Raw genomic sequence first — 23,118 nt, 5'->3', positions numbered from 1 at the left:
CATGATGCTGGCGGGAAATACTTTTTGCGTCCTCAGTCAGGCGACGATTTTCTGGCCGCGGCGGAAAGCTTGCGTTCAAAACCGGGTGGAAATGCTCCAGTGAGATGTCCCTAATCTCTAAGCGCAATGACGTTTCCAGAACACCGAGATGCTCACGGAACAGCCGACTTTTTTGGTCCTCGTGTTATGGATACGATGATCACCAGCTTTGCTTTCGCACTGGCGCCCACCACGAGTACATGAAAACTTCACGCCACGGTACTTCTTCTGCTGCAGAAGCGCCCCCTTGTCATCACGGTCAGCGACCGACCTGCAGAAATTAAGTCAGCAGGTTTCGTCTGTAGAATTTACTAAGAGTGACAGAACTCGACTTAAAAACTTCACATTCGTCTCGGCCTTCAACTCACTGATACGAGAATTTAGCTCATCAAAGGAATCAAAACAGTCACCTTTCCTCAGCACAGCCATCTTCTATCTTCTCTTGAGATGCTATACGTCTGAAAGATAGTCAAGTATGTTAGTTAAGTGCGCTGCCCGGTGTTGTCCACAGACATTACTCACAAAGCAGAACCAGCTAGTTTACCAGCTGGCGTACCAAGTAGCATAGCAAGAAGGCAGGAATACCAGGTCAGACCACCAGGGATTCCAGGTCAGATTATCAGGGGTACCAGGTCAACCATCAGGGGTACGACATCAGATCTGGTCCGCATCTCCTGGTGGCCTGACATGCCAATTCTGACCCCAGTAGTCTGACCCAATGACCCTGCATACTGATGGTCTGATCATCACGATTACCAGGTCGACCATCATGTAGGGGCTCCTCTGCACCACATTATGATGCCTCCGCGAGTAACGAAAAGCTGTGGTCGTCCTAAAGGCAACGTCACCATAGTCATGGGATCAACAAAGAAGTAAGGTAAGTTTGCTTATTGGGAATCGATACAGCCTGTCAATGACATTGTCAGTGACAATTTTTTAGTGCAACCAGATCTCGAACGGTAGTGAGCTGGCAAATATGACAGGCTCATAGGCGGTACGTTTCCGGTCAGGACCAGCACTAATCGATCAATAACATATGGGACGGCGTAAAACTAATTCATAATGCTTCTGCCCATTTTGTACCATGTCTTGGTGTATGTTTCTATATTCACTCGTTGTTTTGTTTCTCAGAGTACTGAGCAGCAGTGGTGGATGGGTGAGCTCTGGATCACACCATCCACGCACTGGGCTTCAAACCCGCCATCATCATGCGCCGCGTGATCACGGCGTTCCGAGAACTGGACAGAACTTCGCGCACCGGAAATGCCTTGGTTTTTCCCAGGACACCTATGGAGCTCTTGGGCTTGTGCTATTGTAGAGAACATGCTCGATATTTTTATTCGTTTGCACGCCACGATGTGAATACCTAGTTTGCCGAGGCACATCTGCATGTAGGTATATGACTATTGCAAGCCTATCCGGAGACTCGAGGAGACTAAAAGCGTTTCCGACTAACTGTGATGATTGGTTCCAAACTGAATAAGCGTTGCGAAAATAGCACCGCTCACCAAGCAATGGCTGTTTACGTCCAACTTGTTGCGTCTCTAGATGTGCTTGCATTACCTCTGACTAGTCGAGAAAAACATTGAGCTAGCTTAGATCTGTTGTGTACCTGAACTAAGTAGCTAAACTGAACTAAGTACCCTCATCAAATGCCTTTGTGCGTTCATAGTCGATAGTTCTATATATGCGAGAACTGACTGGGTCACTTGCCGGTGCAGACCCCCTGTTGGTCACTATGGGCCCTTAACCGACAAGGGAGCCCTCATTGTTTCAGGGACCCCGGCCAGTGCGAATCGCGGGTCCCGGCCTTGTTCCTACTAGGGAAATGGGCCCCCAATGCTCAGATCGACACGGAGCCAACTGTTTTGTGTTGGTGGTCTCTGACCAAAAGAGAGGCCAGAGAGGCCGGCATTCTCTCAGGGAGGTGTGTTTTATAGGTATAGGAGGCATAGGATTTCAACTCGAAAATGAAATCGAGTTCAGCACGCCGTAGGTACACATAAGTTTTTATGTGTCGTTAAACAACATCGCATGTCCTCGATCGTTTTATATTTGGGTGTTTGCCTGAAATTTCTGCCGGGGCGTAGACGTGTGCAAATTAATACATGCTATAAATTTGGTGAGGGGGCTGGGGACGCTATGTGCGTACGCCCATTTCCAAAAAAAATAGAGAACGTGCCACTCAAGCGACGGGCGTCATTCGGTGTTCCTGGTATTCGCTCCAACGGAAAAGAAGGGAGAGCCCGACTGCCTGCACAGGATTAGAAGATGCACGCACCGCTCCCCGCATGCATTGTAAAACGACAGCATTTTGAGGAGTCGTAGCGGTGTGTCGGATTACAAAACAATATGATGGCACCTACACGTTTAAAGCACAGCTTATTAGTATACCTCCACCTGACAGTGTCACAACAAAGATGTCGAGCAATGAAATCGACACATGTCGTGAAGCATGTTCCAGAGTGAACAATATTGCTTTTTTCGAAGAAATCTGACGATGGGCATAGCCTCGACGCTCAAAAATTCGAACGTCAAACTTTCTCAACGTAAGTATTACTTGCTTGGTAAAATCCTTTACCAGCACCTCTTCGCAAACCGGAGATCGATTAGGCGAATTCCGAACTCATAATGCCGGAACGTCACGAGGGAATGACCTTTGCTTACATCATTTTCAGCCTCACGTCAAAGCGCTGGTCTCCCTATTAATTAAGAAGGGCATTCTGTCAACGTCTGACCCGTCCGGTTACCAACGTCCACATATTCTGTCCTGTCAGTTATCAACGTGTCTTTTTGTTGTCAGTTATCAACGTGTTGAATTTCACTGTTCGGTGTAAAACATATGCTCAGAAAATATATGACGTGCACACTCTTCAGGTCTTCGGGATTTGAGACCTGGCATGAAGGGGACATCGCTGAGTATAAACCCAGCAATCATTCCTGGCACGAAGCCAGCTAGCTTTCGAGGATTCGTGGTCGAACCGCACGGACTTAATGGCCGACCAAACCTGTTGATAGCCTCATGCTGCTACCCTTTAGCACTGATTGACATGAAACCTTCACCACTCGGTGTCGCTTGGTCAACAACCCAGCCTGCCCAGAATGTGGTGACCCTGGGTCACGTCAAAGGTCATCAAAAATACAAAAACCGGAAAATAGGTTTGCAGACATCCCCACGCTTCTAGCCTTATCGCATCCATGGGCATGAAACCTTCAACAATCGATGCGCCATAGTCGATATCCTGCCCTTTCCAGAAGATCAGAGGTCGCCAAAAACGGCCAAAACCACTAGAATTGGCTGCAGAAAACCCCGTGTTCTGAACCTATGGCACAGATCACCATGAAACCTTTACCAATCGATGCGCCATAGCCGACATCCATTTCTTTGAAGATCATAGTGGCCTTCAGTCAAGTCAAAGGTCACTAAAAACGGCCGTTTTTAGATAGAGGCCCTGCTGGTCTCTACCTGTACCGCTAAAAAGTATGTTCGACCGGTCACCCCTCACTACAGCCCCTCAGCTAAAATTGGCATGCATTTCCGTTTCCCTGCGACAACAATGCTGTTGTTTTCGTAACAATGTGGTTGCCGCGATATGCAACACCCGTAGCCAACAGGCCGCCCACCGCTGGTACCCAAAGGCGCACTGATTTGTTAACGTCCGAGCATCCATGGCTTTTGCTCACTGAGTGGTCCGAATTGTCTTGAGCCGCGTAGACAGGCCTCGTCACAGGGTTCGTCGTCCGTCCCGGTGAGTCCTTCAATCCCCACTAATCTTTAGGTGCACCGGCTATCTGTTCTCAGTGGTATCCTATGCAGTATTTCAACCAAAATTGGTATCAACCACAGCACTGATGACATTGCAAGTTCTGAACTTACTGACTGGTATCAGCCAGAATCAAGATAAGCTCACCAACAGATTGATAGCCACGCAAAAAGCAAGCAAGCCCAATCAGAGGGCAGAATCTTGACCACTCTGCCACGGATCTAGACTGGGCTTACTCTAGATGCGGGTTCGACCCAGACCCTCGTGAAATACCGCGTCCCACAGACGTTACATAGTCTGACATGCCGTGCTCAACAGAACACGACCGCACAGAGCCACGGCGCCCGTCCGAATCCAGGCGGATCTGGATATCGCATTTCTAACCTTCCATAACCTTTCGTTACCTTACATCATTCGTTACAATCCACCGAACGCCATATCCGTGCAAGCAGCACGCGCACAAGGCGTTCAGCCGACCGGCCCTGGCTGGTCAGCGCAGGCGGAAGGCTAGGGAGCTGAAGCTGCTGGCGTTCGGCGCCAGTCTGCCACATAGGGGAGAGGCGGGAGAATCGGGACGAAGGAGAATAGGGACACGCAAATATCTTAGAGATGGGCAGCCGGATCACCACTCGTAATTTCATGTTTTTCTTTTTTGTGTCAGGCGACGCAGAAAACTACAAGCCGTCCTTTCTCGGTGCGCAGGAACGCTGCGCGGGGTGATTATCAAAAAACTATACTTTTTGGGCGTTTTTTCAAGTTGTGCGTGCTGTTCATGTCATGCCATCTTTTCTTTTAACTATTTCACATTGTAAGTTCACATAATGTTAATCTCCTTGCTTGCATTTAAAATTATATAAGCCAATTGACAAACGGCGGAGGACTCGTCTAGTAGCTAGAGTGCGCTGCAGGAGAATCGGGACGCCCGTCCCTATTGTCATGCAGATTTCCCAATTCTCCTGTAGGAACCATTAATGTCACTCGTGCATAATACTATACATACCTATAAATTGATGAAAGTGTTTTTATCGAAGCATACTCACTTTTTTCTTCTTTCAGGACCATGCCACGTGTATACGCTAGAAAAGAAAGGGGCACGCGGACGTATCTCATGATTCAATGCTGCTGGCTGTCAAAGATGTTGTAGAAGGGGGGATGAGTCTGAGAAAAGCTGCGGAAGCCCACAGTGTGAGCAAAAGCGTCCCTGGAAGATATGTCGCAAAGCACAGTGTCGATCCTGTAGCTCGTCTTGAGCCCAACTACAGTCATTCGAAGATATTCGCTGCTGACGAGGAGCAAGCTCTCAGTGAATATGTGATGCAGTGCTCGAAGATGTTCCATGATTTAGCACACAAGCAAACACGCGGAATTGCCTACCATATGACAGTTAAAAATGACAAACACTTTCCCGCCTCCTGGGCTGAAAATGAAGAAGCGGGGCGCTTGTGGATGAAGGCCTTCATGAAAAGAAACACCCAGCTGGCGCTGCGGAAACCTGAAGCTACATCCATCGCGCGAGCTGGAGCCTTCGACAGGCACAATGTCGAGGAATTCTGCGGAAACCTGTCTGAGGTCCTGAAACAGACGGGAGTCTCAGGTGCGAGGACTTTAAATCTGGATGAAACTGGATTCACGACTGTACAGAAGCCTGGAAAGATCATTGCTGGAATGGGAGACAAACAGGTTGAGGAGGTCACCTCTGCGGAGAGGGGTGAACTTGTCACGATGTGTGTCGCTGTGACTGCCACTGGGGCATACCTTCCCCCTGCCTACGTCTTCCCCAGGAAGACTCTTCGGGAGAATCTGATGGAAGGTACCCAGAAAGGATCGCAGCAGCTGTGTCACAGCAGCGGGCGGATGACGCCTGAAAACTTTGAGAAGACCATGCAGCACATTGTGAAGCACATGGGGGCAAACAAGGACAATCCAGTCGTCTTGGTGCTCGACAATCACGTCAGCCATGTCAGCCTGAACGTGTTGACATTGGCGAAGGACAGTGGTGTCCATATCGTGACCACCTCCTCGTACGAGTCACAGGCTCCAACCGCTCGATGTCACCGTCTTCGGTCCGATGAAGACAAGCTTCGACAAGCAGGTAGACAGCTGGATGCTCCAAAACGGGGGAAAGCTCACCAAGCTTCCGAACATGGGGAAGCTCATGGGACAGGCGCTGATCCGTTCGGCCACCCCAGCCAACATCCTGTCCGGCTTTCGAACGACAAGAATCTGGCCACTGGACACTGAAGTCTTCACCAATGATGACTTCCATCCCGCAGACGTGACCGACAGACCAGCCCTCTCAGCGACTGCAGGAGAGCCCATATAGTTTTTTAATGTACAATTTTGTATCCTAAAGGATCTTCCAGCGAGCCATGTTGTCCAATGCCTATGCCTATGTTCCATAACCGTATCCTTACACTTCCTGGTCCTCCATCTTTTAAGGCAAGACCCAAAGTGGAGCCGAGTCGTCGAGGGCGGAAAACAGGAAAGACCATGATAGCTACGAGTACACCAGAGCTGCAAAGAAAAAAAAAGGAGGAAGAGGAGAAGAAGACCCAAAAGTCGCAAGCCAAACACGAGCGTGTATCAAAGCGACTGTTCTATGCCAAGAACTTGCTTACACGAAAGGTAAGAAGTGAAAGCTGGGAGGTGCAAAGGACTTGCTAAAGGCTGACGATAAAGCGTCGCGTCTGTACTATAGGATGCAGTTGTTCAGCTGTGAATCGTGGATCCAGTGTACGACATACAAAAAGTGGGCGTGCTTGCCGTGTACCGATGCAACAACCTGGCGGGCACAGTTTGTATGTGACGTCTGCTGAGGCTGATGATCCGTTCATCCGCTGTAATCCGATATGATCCGCTATGTCGCGGGCATCGCATTAGCTGTGCTGATTTAACGTGATTAGTACGATGTGTAGGAAGTTTTGTGACCGTTTACGTTAAATGGGTGTCTAGGATAGGTACCGATATTGTTAGTCATGTGATCCGCTATGTTGCCATCAACGCATTGGCTGTGCAGATTCAACGTGAGTAGTGCGATGTTTAAGAAGTTTTGTGATAGTTGCTTTGCATGTTTGGTGTTTAGACTGCCGAGATTGTGAGTCCTACGATCCGCTGTGCTAGAAGTATCGCGTTGGCTGTGCTGATACGTGATTATGCGAAGTGTAGGAAGTTTTTGACCGTCGTCTTTGCCTAGTATGTGCCTGAACTGCCGAGGTTGATAGTCATATGACCCGCTGTGCCGCAGGCAGCACATTGGCTGTGATGATTTAACGTCATTATTACGACTGCGGGTTGTGTGGCGGTGTCGTCTGGTTGTTGTGTAGACTGCTGACATTACTACCAGCCGGATCTTATGTTAGAAATACCTTCCCGTTGTTTGGGTCCTTCTGCCAAGAACAGAATGGTTATTTGGAGGTGGAAAATATATCCTGAATTCATGTTCTAAAATGCTGTGTCTTAGTTTTAGCACGAGAGAAATGAAACGGATATGCTACCATTTTCAGCGGAAGGAAACGTTGCCACGACCATTGACAAACTCTTGAACGCAAGTAGATGGCAATGCAGTGCACTCACTTTACCATTTGCAACTTAATTATATAACATGTAGCTAAGTAGAAATTTTGTCCCAATACTTCTCAGTATATCCCAATTCATATTCACGTCTGTCCCGATTCTCCTGCGTGCGTCCCGATTCTCCTGTAAATGAAGATCTTTGTTTTTGCTCCACGCGAGTCGTATCCTACCACAAAGTCAAACTTGCTTATTAGTATGAGGTAAATAAATATCCAATTTATTGATTAGTATGGTGCAATGTTACCTGGCTTTCATAATTTTGCTGCAATGACTCATCAAAGTTGAAGTTGCAAAAGTGTCCCAGTTCTCCCAATCTTATGCATTAAGTGAGAGCAAGGACCGGACATGTTTTGACATTTTATAGGCACTTTTCGTTCGTGTACAGGAAACGATATGCGGAGACGGATTCGTTTTTTTTCCGACGCCGGGCAGCATCCATGGTTCCAGGTTCAGAATCTTGTCTTCCTCTCGCACTCAAGTGGTGCGTTAGTTCAAGGACTTGCATTTCAGGCGGCTCTTAAGCTACGTCACGAACCAAATGAGACACACAACAAAACACATCAGATTCTTTATTGACACGTATAAAATTGTCAGACGGGCCATATAAAAGAAATATTAGAAAACCCTACACATTCGGGAATGGTGATACAAACGAACAAGTGGTCATACCAAAACCGGTCACGCCATCCATCGAGTAACGTCGCACCCAAACTTTACACCGACTCCACCAGAGGCGCTGACGCACCAGAACGCAAACGATGCAGCGCTCTGACCGAACGAGCACACCTACTCTTTTGACGGAATCGGGGACGACAACGGATTTGATGCATGGCACGCGAAGCTGCGCAGCCGCCCCGCTGGGCACAGCAGGCGCGCTGCCTCCGTGTGATGAGTTGGCGTCGGGCGTGTGCGCTACAACGGCCGCCAGGAGCTCTCCTTAAGTCTCCGAATATTCTCGGACACCTCATGCACGCCTGCACGCAGGCCAGACTTCACCTATGGCCGTAAAAACACTACCACACGCCGGAACTATGCAGCTGATCTAACAAGGGGACTACCACGTAACACTCAATGCGTACTTTAATAAATAAAGGCCATGATAATACAACGGCGCATTTCAAACACTGAGGTAACCGGAACATACTATAAGAACGGAGACAATGCCTGCAACTCAGGCCGCTGGCAAACAGAACCGACGCGAGCGGCGGGTCGTCCCCAGCTCCGACAGATTGTGCGACTCAGTCCCAAGTCCGCGCGAGCCGATGACCAAGGCAGCATACCGGGCGACGCGGCGCATCGGCCGGGCGCGGCATCGAAATACAGCGATACACCTCAACAGCCAGCTACTGACATAGGAACGCCACGGGGTACAACCACAAACTGACGGCTATCGGACACATGCACGCACATCCAGCTCCACCCGGCGACTATTCACACTGAGCAAAGAAGACATACGGCCCTGGGGATTGTCGGCGGCGTGTGGGAGGAGGGAGGATTGCAACACGCCCACCACGAGCGCGTCCATTTGGCCGGGAACATTACCGGGTCGCTCTGGACCGTCCGGAAGAGGCGCAGCGGTACTTCGGACGCAAGCATCCGCGTCTGACGGTACTCACGAAAGGTTGGCCGCGGCCGCACTCCGCGCAGTACGCGTCGGTTGAGCGGGTACACCTTTGCGGGCCGCTGCGGCGGACTTTGGCGCGCTAGTGGCCCGCTGCCGGGGGCCAGACCGCCGCAGCCGGGGTGGCTCGGTAGGCCACGGCGCTGTCTGAACTTTGGACCATGATTTCGACAGCCGAGGCCGGACGGGACGCCCGTGCCGCCGCGCGGCTGCTGTGCGCGTTCGGGTGCCCGCTCTGTGCGTTCAGCAGGTAGAGCAGCGTACGCCGTCGTCGGCTCCCGTTCCACCTGGCGTCTAGCATCTGACCTCGCATGACGCCGGCCGGGGCCGCGTCGTCGCCACCCTCGTCCCACGAGCCATGCCACTCGCCGACGGTGGAGGTGAGAAGCCGGGGCCGTCGCCGCTGGCCACCCGGCTCGGCCCAGCTCGGGCCAACAGCAGAGCGGTTGAGCGCGGCGCCAGAACGCGCTGTTCCGGCTCCCATCAAATACAAAACCACGGCACGAAAAGGTGAAAAAAATAGTTCATGAATGTTTGTACCGAACGTCTAGCCTAGAACTTGCCATAATCACAAGACTAACCCTAATTTTGCACTAGAGCGCCACGTGCGGCGTGGACATGATATCGCCCCGCTGCTATGACGGCACACTATGTAGAGAAGATGGCTGCCGGCTACCTCGGACTGCAGATACCTGCAACAGGGCACCGGGAGGTGTCGAGCAGTTCGCAGCTGATCCTGCCCTCTGCACGTGCTCTCCCACGATGACAAATGGGAGTTCCAACTTAAAAAAACTAAACACTAGTCAAAAGCGAATACGGGGCTTAATGAGGAGATCTCCTAGTGAGCACAGTGAGTTACCCGTGTGCTCTGTGGATGCAGGCCACAGATGCTCATCCGAACGCTCTGTGAACAGACAGCAGAAGGCCCTGCTCGCCATGAAATATGTGGATTGGACAGACAAAGCAGGTTCCCCTCACCGATAGAGCCTGTGGGTGCAGGCTCCATTACCCCCGCACGAGCCTTAGGGGCAGAGGTAGGAGACCACTCACCCATGAGGTCTGTGGGTGCAGGCTCCATTTCTCCCGCACGAGCCTTAGGGGCAGAGGTAGGAGACCACTCATCCATGAGGTCTGTGGGTGCAGGCTCCATTGCTCCCGCACGAGCCTTAGGGGCAGAGGTAGGAGACCACTCACCAATGAGGCCTGTGGGTGCAGGCTCCATTGCCCCCGCACTGGCCGTAGGGGCAGAGGTAGGGGACCACTCACCCATGAGGTCTGTGGGTGCAGGCTCCACGATGCCTTAGGGGCAGAGGTAGGAGACCACTCACCCATGAGGTCTGTGGGCAGCGAGCCACGTCGCTTGCAGCCAGCCGGCGGCGGCGTCGGCCCGTCGACGGACGAGACGGCGCGCAGCCGCAGCAGCAGCGCCAGCCGGAGCTGGCCGAACGCCTGGTCGGCGTCGGCGTCCGGCTGCGGTGGGCCCGAGCCCCGCCTGGTGGGCAGCCAATCCACCAGCAGTTCACGTCGGTCCCACCAGGCAGCCTCGATCTTCATGCCTGGCGACATGCACACTGATGTCAGGCGCTTGGAGGGGGGGGGGGGGGGGGGGGGGGGGGGGGGAGGCGGGATGGAGGGCGACGCGTCCTCGGGTAGCCACCATGATGGAGTCATGGACGATGAGGTCAGGGTGAGTTTGAGTCACGGCTGGCGGCAGGGTTATTCACAATCAGCAACCCACTTTTACAAATATTGCGCCGCTCCATCGAGAGATCTGCACAGCATGGGCGAATGACTCATAACCAGCGTGATGGTTCTCTCGCAGTGCATGACAGGAGCCTTATCGATTTTCCCCCGGTGAAACACGGGGTGGGTGAACCTACACTGGAACCTTTCACATGGCTCGATGAAAACCTGTGAAGTCTCTGGCCTTCGGCGGCAGACTGACATGGGGCCAACAACACTCGGCAATATGACAGGAACATCGATTGCATGGCATGTTCTTCTTCCAATCCTCCAAAACCATACGCATGAGTCATCCACAAACACCTACATTCAGACAGCGGAGCCATTACAGAGGATAACAAAAGCCAGACGGCCGAAGAGCCTCCGCGCAAGCGATGGTGCAACAAACAGGCTGGCTATCGATTAAAGCCAGGCAGGGCTGGCCGTTAGCTAAAGCCAGACAGGGGTCAGCGCTGGGCAGCTCCAACAGCCCGCATGGTCACTTGCCAGGCCCCCAGCCGATTAGCATTTGGAGATGTGGCCAACGGACGCTGGCATGACCGTCACAGCCACGTGTGATCTGTGAAAAGGCTGCAACACGATGCGCGCCCAAGAGACCAAACATGCAGAGGCGGGAGCTTGGGCGGCAGGCGGTGGGGCGGCGAAGCGGCGGAGACTGACCTTTCAGACGGGCGGCCAGGCAGACGCGGTCACTGGAGGGCGGGAGAGAGCCCCGCCTGGGCGCCCCAGCATGCTTCCAACTCTCTACGGCAACAGACACGGAGGCACGTCAGAGACGCCGAAGGGGCGGCCACGGTCCTCCCACACACACACACACTGCAACCCGATGCAAGGTGGCGCTGCAGAACACTCCACACGCACGCACACACTAATCGAAAACGGTTCTGTACCAAAGGAGGGGCCACGCTGAGTTCGCCCACCTTTTCGAATGGCGGTTCGAGGACAGAACGAAAGGGTGTCACCGTGCGGACGCCAACACGTGCTTGCAAACGTCACTACGCCCCCAGGGTTAGTCATCCGAACAACTGTGCGGTGACGCACCAGGAAACCTATCTCTACGCTAGAGGCCGACGCCGGGCGGGCGCCTCGTAGCAAGCGGGCCATTACACACCACACGCCCCGGGCTGCGGGGTCGCCGCATGCAAGACGCCCCTGCTCCACTCACCCTCGGTGAATGAGCTGTTGCGAGCGAGCGTGCGCGCCTCCTGCGCGCAGCCCAGCTTGACGGGCGCCGACCCGCGCCTGCGCAGCGTGTCGCCCAGGTTTCCGGCGCTGCGGCGCCCGGGCGCGCCGCGCAGCACACCGCCGGCCGGTACGCGATTCTCCTTCTCGAGCAGCGGCCAGGCCGGCTCTGGCCGTCGGCGGCCCAGCTGGCGGCGCCGGTGCGTGTTGACGCGCTCGCCGAGCACCGAGTGGAAGGCGCGCAGCTGCGCGACGGCATCGGTGCGCGCCGACGGCGGCGTGCTGCAGCCCTGGCCCGGCCGGCAGCCGGTCGGCGGACCGCTCACCGGCAGCGAGAGGTAACGCACGCGCGACGCGTCGCCCGGCTGCGTGAGCGGGAAGGTGCGCTGGCGTGCCAGGCGACCCTCGCCGGCCGACAACGCTGGCGGCGGCGGCGGCGAGCCGGGCGGCGAGCCGGGCGGCGATAGCGACGCAAGGCTGCCCGAAGACGCGTCGCGATTGGGCGTCGGCGTCCAGTTGCTGAGCGGCGTGGCGGTGCCACCGGCCGTGATGCTCGTGATGCTGGGGTCCGGCAGCAGGTACTCAGCGCTGATGTCGCTCTCGCCCTCAGCCTCCTCCGGCACGCGGAGGCTGGCCAGTGAGCAGACCGAGAGCAGGCTGGGCCCGCCGGCGCGCTGCAGGTGCAGCAGCGTCTCGGTGCGCAGGCGCCGCGGTGGTTGCGCCGGCAGACTCTCGCGTCGGATGATGGTGCGCGCCACGGGCCGGGGGAAGTTGACGGGTGCGCTGTGGCGCCGGCTGCCGTGCGCCGGCACCGTCAGGAGCTCGCGCAGCTCCGACTCCGACACGCTCTCCGACACCTCGTCGTCGGTCGGGTCGTCGAGCCGCACGACGTCCGTGTCGGACATCTCCGTCTTGGTCTCCTCCTCGGTCTCCTGCTGCAGCCAGCGCTCCCAGCAGGCGTGGTTGTGGTCCAGGTTACGCATCATCTCACACGACAGCGGCGTCGTCAGCCAACGGTGCCACTCGAAGAACAGCGGGCGCACAACATGGCGGAAGAACCCTGCCGGCGGGGAGTGACTGTCGGGCCGGCAGAGAACAGCACACGACGCCTCTGGCCGACGGGGAGTGACTGTCGGGCGGGCAGAGAACAGCACACGACGCCTCTGGCCGGCGGGGAGTGACTGTCGGGCGGGCAGAGAACAGCACACGACGCCTCTGCCGGCGGGGAGTGACTGTCGGGCGGGCAGAGGACAGCACACGACGCCTCTGGCCGGCGGCAGCGTGTGGGGCCCCACGTAGAGAATGTAAACAAGAGCGGGGTTATCCGGAAACGGGACCCGCAGCGGGGAAGCTTCTGACGGCGGAATTTATGCAAGTCTGTTTGTTGGCACTGAGTTAAGAGCTTTGTAGAGTTTCACACATATTTGTTGCTTCTGAGCCCGGTCCAAAAGTGTTTCGCGTGTTAACGTTCTCATCAGGAACACGGCAATGCATCGCAGCTTACTGAAGGAAGCAGATTCACTGACGGACAAAGATAAATAAGCGAGAGACCGCCAAATCCAATGTCAGTTAGAGGTCTAACCATGCTGTTAGTTCAAAGACACCAAATCATTTGTCTTACGAAGGATTGAAACATCGGCTACGCGAAGGGATGTTTCAAGACCAAATGCTTTTCGAGGAAAAATTGCAGGGACCATTACATCTTATAAGGGCAGTACAATCTAAGCATCCTTTCAGAACGAACGTCAGGCTGGTAGCCGAACACCAACTAACTTGAAACCGCTTCAATGCCTAGCGCAAAGCGGGCCATTCAGAACCAAGCAGTGACCCTTGAGCTTCCCCAACTGTTGCGTGATTTGCTATCGGCATTCGGTGAATCGTCCACTCGCGACTTTCAGTTCTAAGAAGTGGTCTGATCGGGGCAAACATAAACATGTATCTCCGGATGTCCTGACGTCCCTGCGGATGGACCAAAGGTATTGATGTCACTAGACCGTTCATTTACGTCAATAGTCGGAATTACCACCAGCGAAGCAAGCAAGCGATCCATGTGCTACCATGGGGCATTTGCAGCACCATGCAACGTTAACCATAACATCATTGAATTTGGTTCGTTTAAAGGCCTTGTTGTGAGGGCCCATCATGGGGCCCCTCAGATATGCGCAGATAAGAGTGAGCGGCGAGGGGGGGGGGGGGGTGGCTACATACCGCAGACTAACCACTGTTTACACTAGCAGGGTACACAAACAGTGTCGGTGTATGGCTGTCTTGTCTCAGCACGAGTCAGACAGGGTGTGCGACCGTGCACTATATCTGGTCACCGGCCGGGCCGTCGACGGCCAGCGCCCGCCAGCCGCCTCTGGAATGCGGCACACTGGGGGGGGGGGGGGGGGGGGGGAGAGTACCACAGACACATGGTCGTCACGTGACTCGTGGGTTCACGCACGGTGATCCTGGTGTAAACACGGCAGCGGGGCTTACAGCAGCTCCGCCAACAAGGTATGCTGGAGAAACTGCTATAGGTTTTTCATTGGTATAAAGTGGCCAAATCATAACCAGAAGCCGTATTGCCGAGAATATTTTTTGGCATATTCACATGAAGACTAAGCGCGCACATAGTGACTGCGCGGCAAGTGAATGTGGTTTTTGTGAATTTGTGAATGTGAAATTTGAATGCTCGCCAAAAACACTGAAGGCTTTTTGCCTTGGTATTTATAGCTGCACAAAATCCATACAGATTTAAATAACACGTATAATTTTTTTCGCAGGCCTGCCAACATACATTCGTTTCGCCTATGAGCCAATGAGATGCCAGGCAGGCCCAGCTGGCTTGAGATCTGCAGTCAGACAATTTGATGGTAAACGAAAGAAAAGGGATGCTCGCGAGTGCTCCTCAGCAGGGTGTTCGTCAGCGGTCTTCAATGAAGTGTTCCCCGGAAGCACCGCTGGCTGGCAGGGCAAGTGATGATCTCATAGAAACTCAGGACGACGGGAGCCCACTCCTCAAAACAGCACACCCCGCTGTAGCGGCTGCGCAGTTGCTGAGATCTTGTGGCAAGTCAGATATCTTCAAAGCAATGGGCCGCAAGGCAAAGGTCTCGCACTGGACCACGCGTCACACAAGCAACAACGCAATCATGGTCGTCCTCGGTTGATATGGAAATACCATTATCAGGTTTAAGGGTGCAATTTCAGAGCGAAAGCTCTCCTACGCAAGCATAGCTCCGCAAACGACTATCATTGCGGTACTATGCGTCAGCAGCATACCTAAACGCAACTCACCAACTTGTATTTTGGCGACGGAGCTTCCGGTGCGGTCACACAAACTGGTAATTGGCAAGTTCAGCTTTCTTTCGTAGTCTCCCTGACGGTAGAACTCATCACAGACCTGCGGGCACAAGACGGAGTTTTCACCATGGAAGTGAACATAGCAGCATCTAATACATCTTACACCTATCCATGGAAACGAACATGTCTGAAAACATGTCACGGAGGAAACGTACGCGGTGTCTACCACATTGAGGAAGACCGAAATGAATCATGGAATGACACGTCACAACAGAGCAGCCACAAAGTCGAAATGGCTGCCATAAGCCGTTCGGAGCCCGCACAGTGAGTCAGTGAGCGGCCATGGCTCTCATAGCGTCACCGGCCGCTGAGGGAGTGAACATTCAGTTTGTTTACCAAAGGTTAAGCACACCAAGTCCGGCACGTCCATAAACGCTGGGTCGTGGGGTATACAGAAAACAAAATGTGCTCCTGGAAACCTGTGAGGTGGGAGAAAAATGTCGGAAAACAACGATGCAGATCTGGGGGCATTCGAGACCCTAGAAGACTCCCTCTCCGGTGCAAGAGCGCCCGCGTGGATGATGACCCGCACCAAGCGTTCATATGGCCGCAGTTTAACGTGCCTGCAATGCGACCATGCAGTGCGTGCATCCCACGCATCGTGCGCTTTCAAACTCACTTAGCAAATATCCAACAGCTCTGCTCACTGTGCACGCCGGCCAGCAGATGTCACGTTTTGACATTGTCACGCTCGCACCGCTATTCACCCGAAGGTAAATCCCCCCACTCTTCCCGCGGCGCACAATGGGTGGAGCTATTCCGACAGTCACCTCCCACCTACAACTGCCTAGCAGTTTACAACGCGGCCGTAGTTCGAGTCGCCTGCCCGGTACCTGTTGCCCGGACTGTACGTTAGCTCAGCTCTACGCGTTATACGCTCCGGTTAGCCCTGTAAATGGTGCTATGCCCGTCTATTGAACTGCATTCAGGGGGGCCAGCTGGTGATCGACGCTTGATCTGTCGGATCGACACACCATCGCACCGTCGCACCGTCGCACATCCCGCTGTCAGCATCAGGTCCCCATCTCAGGTCCCCAATGCCGACGCACTGCCGGCGGAAGCGTCGAGCGGCAGAGAGGGATGCAGGGCGGGACGGTGGAGGGATGCAGGGAGCGGCCTGCGGAGGGATGTCGGGAGGGACGGAGGAATGCAGGGAGGGGCGCCGGGGGATGCAGGGAGGGGCGCCGAAGGGATGCAGGAGGAGGAGGAGCGATGCAGGGGGGGGGGGTGGGGGTGTCGGCGGAACGATGCGGGGAGGGGCGGCGGAGGGATGCTGGAAGGAGCAGCGGAAGGATGCGGGGAGGGGTGGCGGAGGGATGCTGGAAGGGGCAGCGGAGGGATGCGGGGAGGGGAAGGGAGGGCTGCGAGTCACGCGGTGCTCACTGCCGCGCCGATCCTCTCAACCGGAGATGAAAATGGACTAAACAAAAGTCAATACTGTGACGTCGAACGCAAACAGTCCCGATGCTGGGGCAGCCCTGCCTGCCGCGGCCGGAAGCTACAGCATCAGTGGAGGGACCTTCTAACAACAGCAGCGGCACCGTCGTTATCGGAAGAAAATAATATTAAATAGCTGACACATTTTCTGTTATTCACATCCCTTCCATGAGGCCGCGTTCCTCCATCAGTAACACCACCTCTATCCGTTCCGAGCCTGTACCGGTATGTTCGGCGCCGATACGCAATCAGATGGGGAACACGCGTTAACAGAGAACTCTGAGCGTCTGATATTCCCGCCAACGTGGCGAACGCTAACGCGGAGAGAGAGAGAGAGAGAGAGAGAGAGAGAGAGAGAGAGAGAGAGAGAGAGAGAGAGAGAGAGAGAGAGAGAGAGAGAGAGAGAGAGAGAGAGAGAGAGAGAGAGAGAGAGAGAGAGAGAGAGAGAGAGAGAGAGAGAGAGAGAGAGAGAGAGAGAGAGAGAGAGAGAGAGAGAGAGGAGAGAGAGAGAGAGAGAGAGAGAGAGAGAGAGAGAGAGAGAGAGAGAGAGAGAGAGAGAGAGAGAGAGAGAGAGAGAGAGAGAGAGAGAGAGAGAGAGAGAGAGAGAGAGAGAGAGAGACCCTTCACAGTGCCGGCGGGATAAGTGCAGGTCTGCCGACCGCACAAGGCCACGAATGGCTTGCGGACACCTGCAGTGACGGGGCCTCAAGGCCGACGCCCCTCTCCGCCGTCATCGAACTCAATAGCGGCACGGCCGACCAACGGTCCCGACGACGCTCCGGCATACGATAACTATCAGCACCAGCATCAGCTGATCAGATCGACCCACCAGCTCGCAGCAGTCATCGTGGATCTGACACGGCCCTTTGGAGCAGATGGGTAATCTGTGAGCGGTGTGAAGCCTGCCGTTTCCTTGTGGTTTTGCCCATGCTGGATTCTTGACCTTCGTTCAGCCTCTCTCTTTTCCTTTAGGCAGCAAGCCTGCCACCAACAGCGTTTCATACCGCAGGTGTGCACGGCGCGCGCCAGCCGGTGTCGCCAGATTGTGTCAGTCGGTGTCATGAAGTAGTGTCAGTCGGTGTCACCAGATAGAGTCGATCAGTGTCATCGACTGGCGTTATGCATTGTCACCGACTAATGTTCGCCCGTGTCACCAGTATGTGTCAGTCTGTGTCACCAACAAGTGTCAGGTAGTGTCACCAACTAGTGTTAGTCCGTGTCACCAGTCGGTGTCACTTTGTGTCAGCAGTGCATTTCAGTGCGGGAAGGGCCGGCCGCCGACCGAGCACGGCCAACAGGCTTTCCGCGTTACGAGCGACATTTCGGTGGTTTACGAGCGGAGGGCGGGAGGGCGGCGGGCGGCCGCGAGGGGTCGCCAGACACGCCGACCTCCAGCCGCCGCCGACGGCGGCAGCGGTCACGTCTGGGGCGAAGCGCGGCGGGGTGTCAGGCGGGAGCAGCCCGCGGTGGCCCAGGAGCAGCCCGCGGTGGCCCAGGAGAAGCCCGCGGTAGCCCCACAGCTCGGAAGAAGCTGTGGGGCTACTGCGGCCGCACATCTAGGCATCAATTGTTCGTGCGGCGAACGTGCTACCATGCATGCGGCGCTTTCTCAACCTGGCGATGTTACTGTTTCATGGGAGTGACAACAAAAGCTCTACGGATGACAGTGCCGACGCCCCCCCCCCCGCCCCTTCCTTCTGGCTGAGGAGTATCTGCGTCATTGACAATGGGGGGGGGGGGAATAGCTCATAGTCCCGAGTCAATATTTCCGAGTCAATCCAGAAGACCTCTCGTCCAAGATATCGTGCACGTGTCCAGCCGTCCATTTCTTTAGTCCGCCCACCCCGAGAGCCATTAGGGACATCTGACAGCTTAATCGTTCCCTCCGCACCTGGATCTGCTTTCCCCTCGCCCTCCCCTCCAGCAACAGTACCAGTTCCTCCGCACCTGGGCCTACGCTACCCCTCCCGCAACCGCACCGTTCCCTCCGCACCTGGATCTATCCCGCCATCGTGCCGTGCGATGCGCCGGCGAATGCGGAGCCGGTCCCGCGCGCGGCTGGGGGGGGGGGGGGGGGGGCACCAGTCTGCCGGCGTGGCGTACCTTTCTGCTCCATTTCTGGCTGATGTCCCATGAGCGGCACGGGTTGGAGATGTCGGCGCACTTGAGCGCAATCTGCAGGATGAAGTGCCGGTGCGCCGCCCACCGCATGTTCAGCGAGGAGTTGGTCATGTAGCTCTGCGGCGCGGCGGCACGCCGGGTCAGCCGGCGGCCAGCGCGCCACTTTGGTCAGTGCGCACAGCCAACAGGTGTCAGCTGTCCGACCGGCGCAGGGGTCACATCACATGAAGTCACGACGTGGGCTGACCGAGAGACATGACCTCATCAAAAGGCCACAGGTTTGAGTTTTCATCCACACAACTGGCGTCTCATTGATGTGCTCATGGCTTTCCAGTTTGAACAGCTATGCCTTTGCCAATTCAACAGCCCTGGCTTTGCGCCAGGCAGGATCACGAAAGGTCGTCATCAAGGGCCAGGAGAATAGTCCAGCATACGGATTATGGGCTAAGTGGGAGCTGGCAGTCTGCCCGACCCAACGAAAGGTCAGCCTGTCGGCCGCACCAACAACTTGTACCAAATTTTTCACCTGGCATAATGTCGGAGGCCACACGCACGCACGCACGCACGCACGCACGCACGCACGCACACACGCAAACACACGTGCACACACGCGCGCACACACATGTTCAGCGCCGAAAGGCGGAGGACACACTATTAGTCCTAAAGTTCGACAGCGTTTCCGGAGACAAAGCTGCCGACCCGCCGTAGTCGCACCCGCGAGCCCAGCCGTGGCACCGCAGGCGAAACGACGGGCCGTGCTCGCACCAGCGGCTCGTGCCGGGCCAGTCACATCGCGATCACCAGCCGTGGAATAGCCGCGATCAATAGCCGTGGACGCTCTGTCGAACGTCGCCGGACCGACAGTCGCGGCGCTTCAGTCCCGTCACCGCCGCAAGTCACCGGCGCCGACCGTCGACGGGACCGACGGCGGCGGCGCGGCCATGTTGGCAGGCCAGAAGGGATGAACAGGATGCTAGGGAGCAGAAGGGCACGGGGATGCGACACGGCACAGGTGAGCGAGTGCCGGTCAGTCGAAACTGTCAACTTACCTCCCTTCGGCCATATCGTTTGCGCTACCTCCCAGCGTCATCTCTAGCTGTCCTTACCTCCTGCACGGCGGCGCCCGGCGGCCGCGCCCCACCGGCGGCCGCGCATCAGTCAGCGGCCGCGCGCCGCCGCTGCTTATCTGGCATGGCCTCACCTGGAACTGAGCGATGAACTCGCCCTGGCGCGCGATATCTGTGGCCAGGATGAGCGAGCGGATCTGGCCCATCAGCTCTGAGAAGATGATCGGGTCCAGGTGACTGAGCATGCCCGAGTCGGCCACGCAGCCCACCGCCATCCGCCAGTGGTGGTTCTCCAGAACCGAGGCGTTCTGCCGATGGACACACGAGCTGGGGTCAGAGGTCGGCCAGCCGGGCGGCCGACGCTGCCCAACTGGATCGATGGGGGTTTTGGCGGCTATGCTAAGCTGCGGGAGAAAAATAAATATCCGGTCAATGATGCGATTCATGATTCAAATATTTCATAAGACGCCTTGAGTTGTCAATATATATATATATATATATATATATATATATATATATATATATATATATATAATATGCATATGCATTTATATGCATTTGTGTGTATATATAGATAAATATATATGTATTTATATATGCATGCACATGTATTATTCTTCAAATCGTATGCCACCCGAAAACTTAGCGCGACATCAGAGACACAATCAGGCCGAAATCTAGCCGGGTGAGTAGGAGCCTAACGGATAAGCACCTGTCTTGTACCGCAAAAACTTCCCGCGGAGTTGGCGCATCTGTGACGCGACGTCGGCTACGAGGAGCCGTTCATGGTGCAGCCCGTGGGAAAATCTGAACGCACGACCACGCGCTCTGTTCTCAAGTGGGTGGAAGCTTGAGGTGCAAAGTTTTCGTCTACGCATGAGATTGCCAGTCATTCTCCTGGAGTGGGGTATTCGGATGGCAAAACCCGTCTCTGCTGGAGTCTAGCCGCTGCAAAAACCCATCCTAATACCGGCGGTGCCCTATTCTGCGGCCGCGACGGGGACTCGGACGGCTGTTGCGACACCGGTGACATGGTTCACTCTTCTGAGACAATGCGCCCGGCTACAAAAGGCGAACATTTTATCACGTCGAGCTGCACAAGACAGAATGTTTGTCTGAGCTGCTGAAGGCTGCGGCCGACAGGAATGTCCGCAAAAGACCGAGACTTCCCGCCAAAAATGATGACCGAATCTTACGGGTGCGGTCGGGAGGTGGCGGAATAATGCGGTGTGCAGCGGTCGGAATGGCAGCGACCTCTGCGCGACGGAAATACTGCCCTCATCCCCACTAATCGCCGTCTCCACCATGCACGCTCATCGTACGGCATGCCACGACACTTCACACAACTAAGCTGGTATTTCCGCCGCAGGGGTTCGCTCGCAATCACTCAGGTCAACCGCACTGCTCTCCACACTAGCAGACGCACCGCACTGGCCCGTAATTCACAACCTGAACTAGCTCTGTCTGAATCGCGTCCGTTCTGCATGACCAAGGTAACTTCAATTACGTATGATTATTAACTAATCTAGCCCAAACACACATGTCAACTACAAAGACAGGCATTTTTAGGCAATTCGAGCACCGTTCAAACGCCGGCAGAGCTGATCCTGACCGTGACCCCGTGGTGGCCCCAGGGTGTCGAGGCCACCGTACAAATCTCGGCAAGGTTGACCCTAACCGTGACTCCCTGGTGGCACCAGGATGCTAAGGTCACCGTACAGACCACGGCAGGACCGACCCTGACCGTGACCCCGTGGTGGCCCCAGGGTGTCAAAGTCAGGGACGTGGTAGCGGTTCGACCGACCTTGTACAGCGTGGCCAGGTGGTTGGCGGTGGCGATGAGGAAGGGCTGGTTGACACCCGGGTGGTCCAGGTCGTGACACACGGCCCCCAGAACCGCAGCCATCCGCTCCATCGGCGTCAGGTGCTCTGTGACCTGAGATCGGGGGCCACAGCGGTTAGTGACGATCACGAGCGAACTAAGATACAAGCGTGTTGATGAAGAACGGGTCTCAAGATCCAAAGGCAGGATCCCGTCATTACACTTCTGTGTGAGATCCGGGATTCACCATGGGATACCAACTCATGTCTGTACTAGGCTGATGGGATGACCAGGATAAGGCGTGTCACAAGACTTCATCAGGCCGCCGAAGTCATCCGGGTCTGACGGAGCCAAGCAGGCCTGGAGATGCCGACCGGGTCACGGAGGTCACGGAGGTCAACGGAGAGTGAGAGTGTGACCCGCAGAAGTCGCCAGCTCAAAAGCGTCGCGTAGCATTCCAACACAGAACGCAGCTTGCCTGCGCAAATTCGAGTTTCGGGCGTCACGCAGACTCCCCGTGCGAGCAAAAGCCATGGCCAGGGGAGATCACCGCAGTTTCGCTGGAGAACGCGGAATCCAGCGGCCGTCGCGGGGCTCGATGACGGCGAGCGCCAGCAGCCATATGCCAGCACCATTCAGGTCGCGCCCATGATGAGCGGGGCTTCATCGTGTCGCGACGCCAGCACTCAAAGCAGAAGACCGGCAGGCAGCGGGCATTCCCACCAGAGGCCATGAGCTGCCCTGATAGCAGAAGACCCAGGCGTTGGCCCCGTCCGCCGACACCGGCCGCCGCGCGGAGCAGGGTAGGGCGACGGGGGGAGGGCGGCAGGCCAGGGCGCGAGGGCTGACATGCCTGAGCTGGCGGTACTTTCAGCGTTGGTCGGAGCAGGGTAGGGCGACGGGGGGAGGGCGGCAGGCCAGGGCGCGGGGACTGACATGCCTGAGCTGGCGGTACTTCCAGCGCTGGTCGGAGCAGGACAGGGCGACGGGGGGGGGGGGGGGGGGCAGGCCAGGGCGCGGGGGCTGACGTGCCTGAGCTGGCGGTACTTTCAGCGCTGGTCGATGCTCTTAGCCCAGCAGTTAAGCGGCCATCAAAGGTGGGAGGACCGGCCCACCCCACTCAGCGCCACGGTTTGGAAAAGTTTGGGCCGCCACCTGCGCCGTGTAATTAAACGTAAAAGCATAACCGTTTCACTCGCTTGATGAGATAGGTGTCTGCCAGGAATGCACGGCGAATTTACGTGCATCGTGGGCATAACGTGCCAGTAGTGCTGATTACAGCTTAAAAGGCAGTTGCCGCGCTTGTGGCTTCGCTTTTGCGCGCCATGGTATGTCATGGTTTATGTGGACTAAAAATCAAGCCGTGCTGCTAATCTGGACGCTTAGTTATGTCACCGACTC

General features: G+C 55.5%; 1 protein-coding gene across 1 annotated transcript in view; it reads right to left on the bottom strand.

Moving 5' to 3' along the window:
• Nucleotides 1–9,079: 9,079 nt before the first annotated feature.
• LOC119105420 (cGMP-specific 3',5'-cyclic phosphodiesterase) overlaps nt 9,080–23,118 on the bottom strand; it is an 87,713-nt gene continuing 73,674 nt past the window's right edge. Inside the window, exons 7-16 of the mRNA XM_037228885.1 lie at nt 21,700–21,831; nt 20,030–20,203; nt 18,811–18,945; nt 15,205–15,310; nt 12,223–12,982; nt 11,906–12,012; nt 10,264–10,272; nt 9,674–9,689; nt 9,304–9,422; nt 9,080–9,090 (exon numbers count right to left, since the gene is read on the bottom strand). Coding sequence (XP_037084780.1) covers nt 9,080–9,090; nt 9,304–9,422; nt 9,674–9,689; nt 10,264–10,272; nt 11,906–12,012; nt 12,223–12,982; nt 15,205–15,310; nt 18,811–18,945; nt 20,030–20,203; nt 21,700–21,831 — 1,569 coding nt within the window. The remainder of the gene's footprint in view (nt 9,091–9,303; nt 9,423–9,673; nt 9,690–10,263; nt 10,273–11,905; nt 12,013–12,222; nt 12,983–15,204; nt 15,311–18,810; nt 18,946–20,029; nt 20,204–21,699; nt 21,832–23,118) is intronic.

This window comes from Pollicipes pollicipes, unplaced genomic scaffold (genome assembly GCF_011947565.3).
Source record: "Pollicipes pollicipes isolate AB1234 unplaced genomic scaffold, Ppol_2.1 Scaffold_6138;HRSCAF=7277_pilon_pilon_pilon, whole genome shotgun sequence".
Classification (NCBI taxonomy): domain Eukaryota; kingdom Metazoa; phylum Arthropoda; class Thecostraca; order Pollicipedomorpha; family Pollicipedidae; genus Pollicipes; species Pollicipes pollicipes.
The sequence above is the reverse complement of the archived record's forward strand: the minus strand, read 5'-3'. Positions and strand labels throughout refer to the sequence as shown.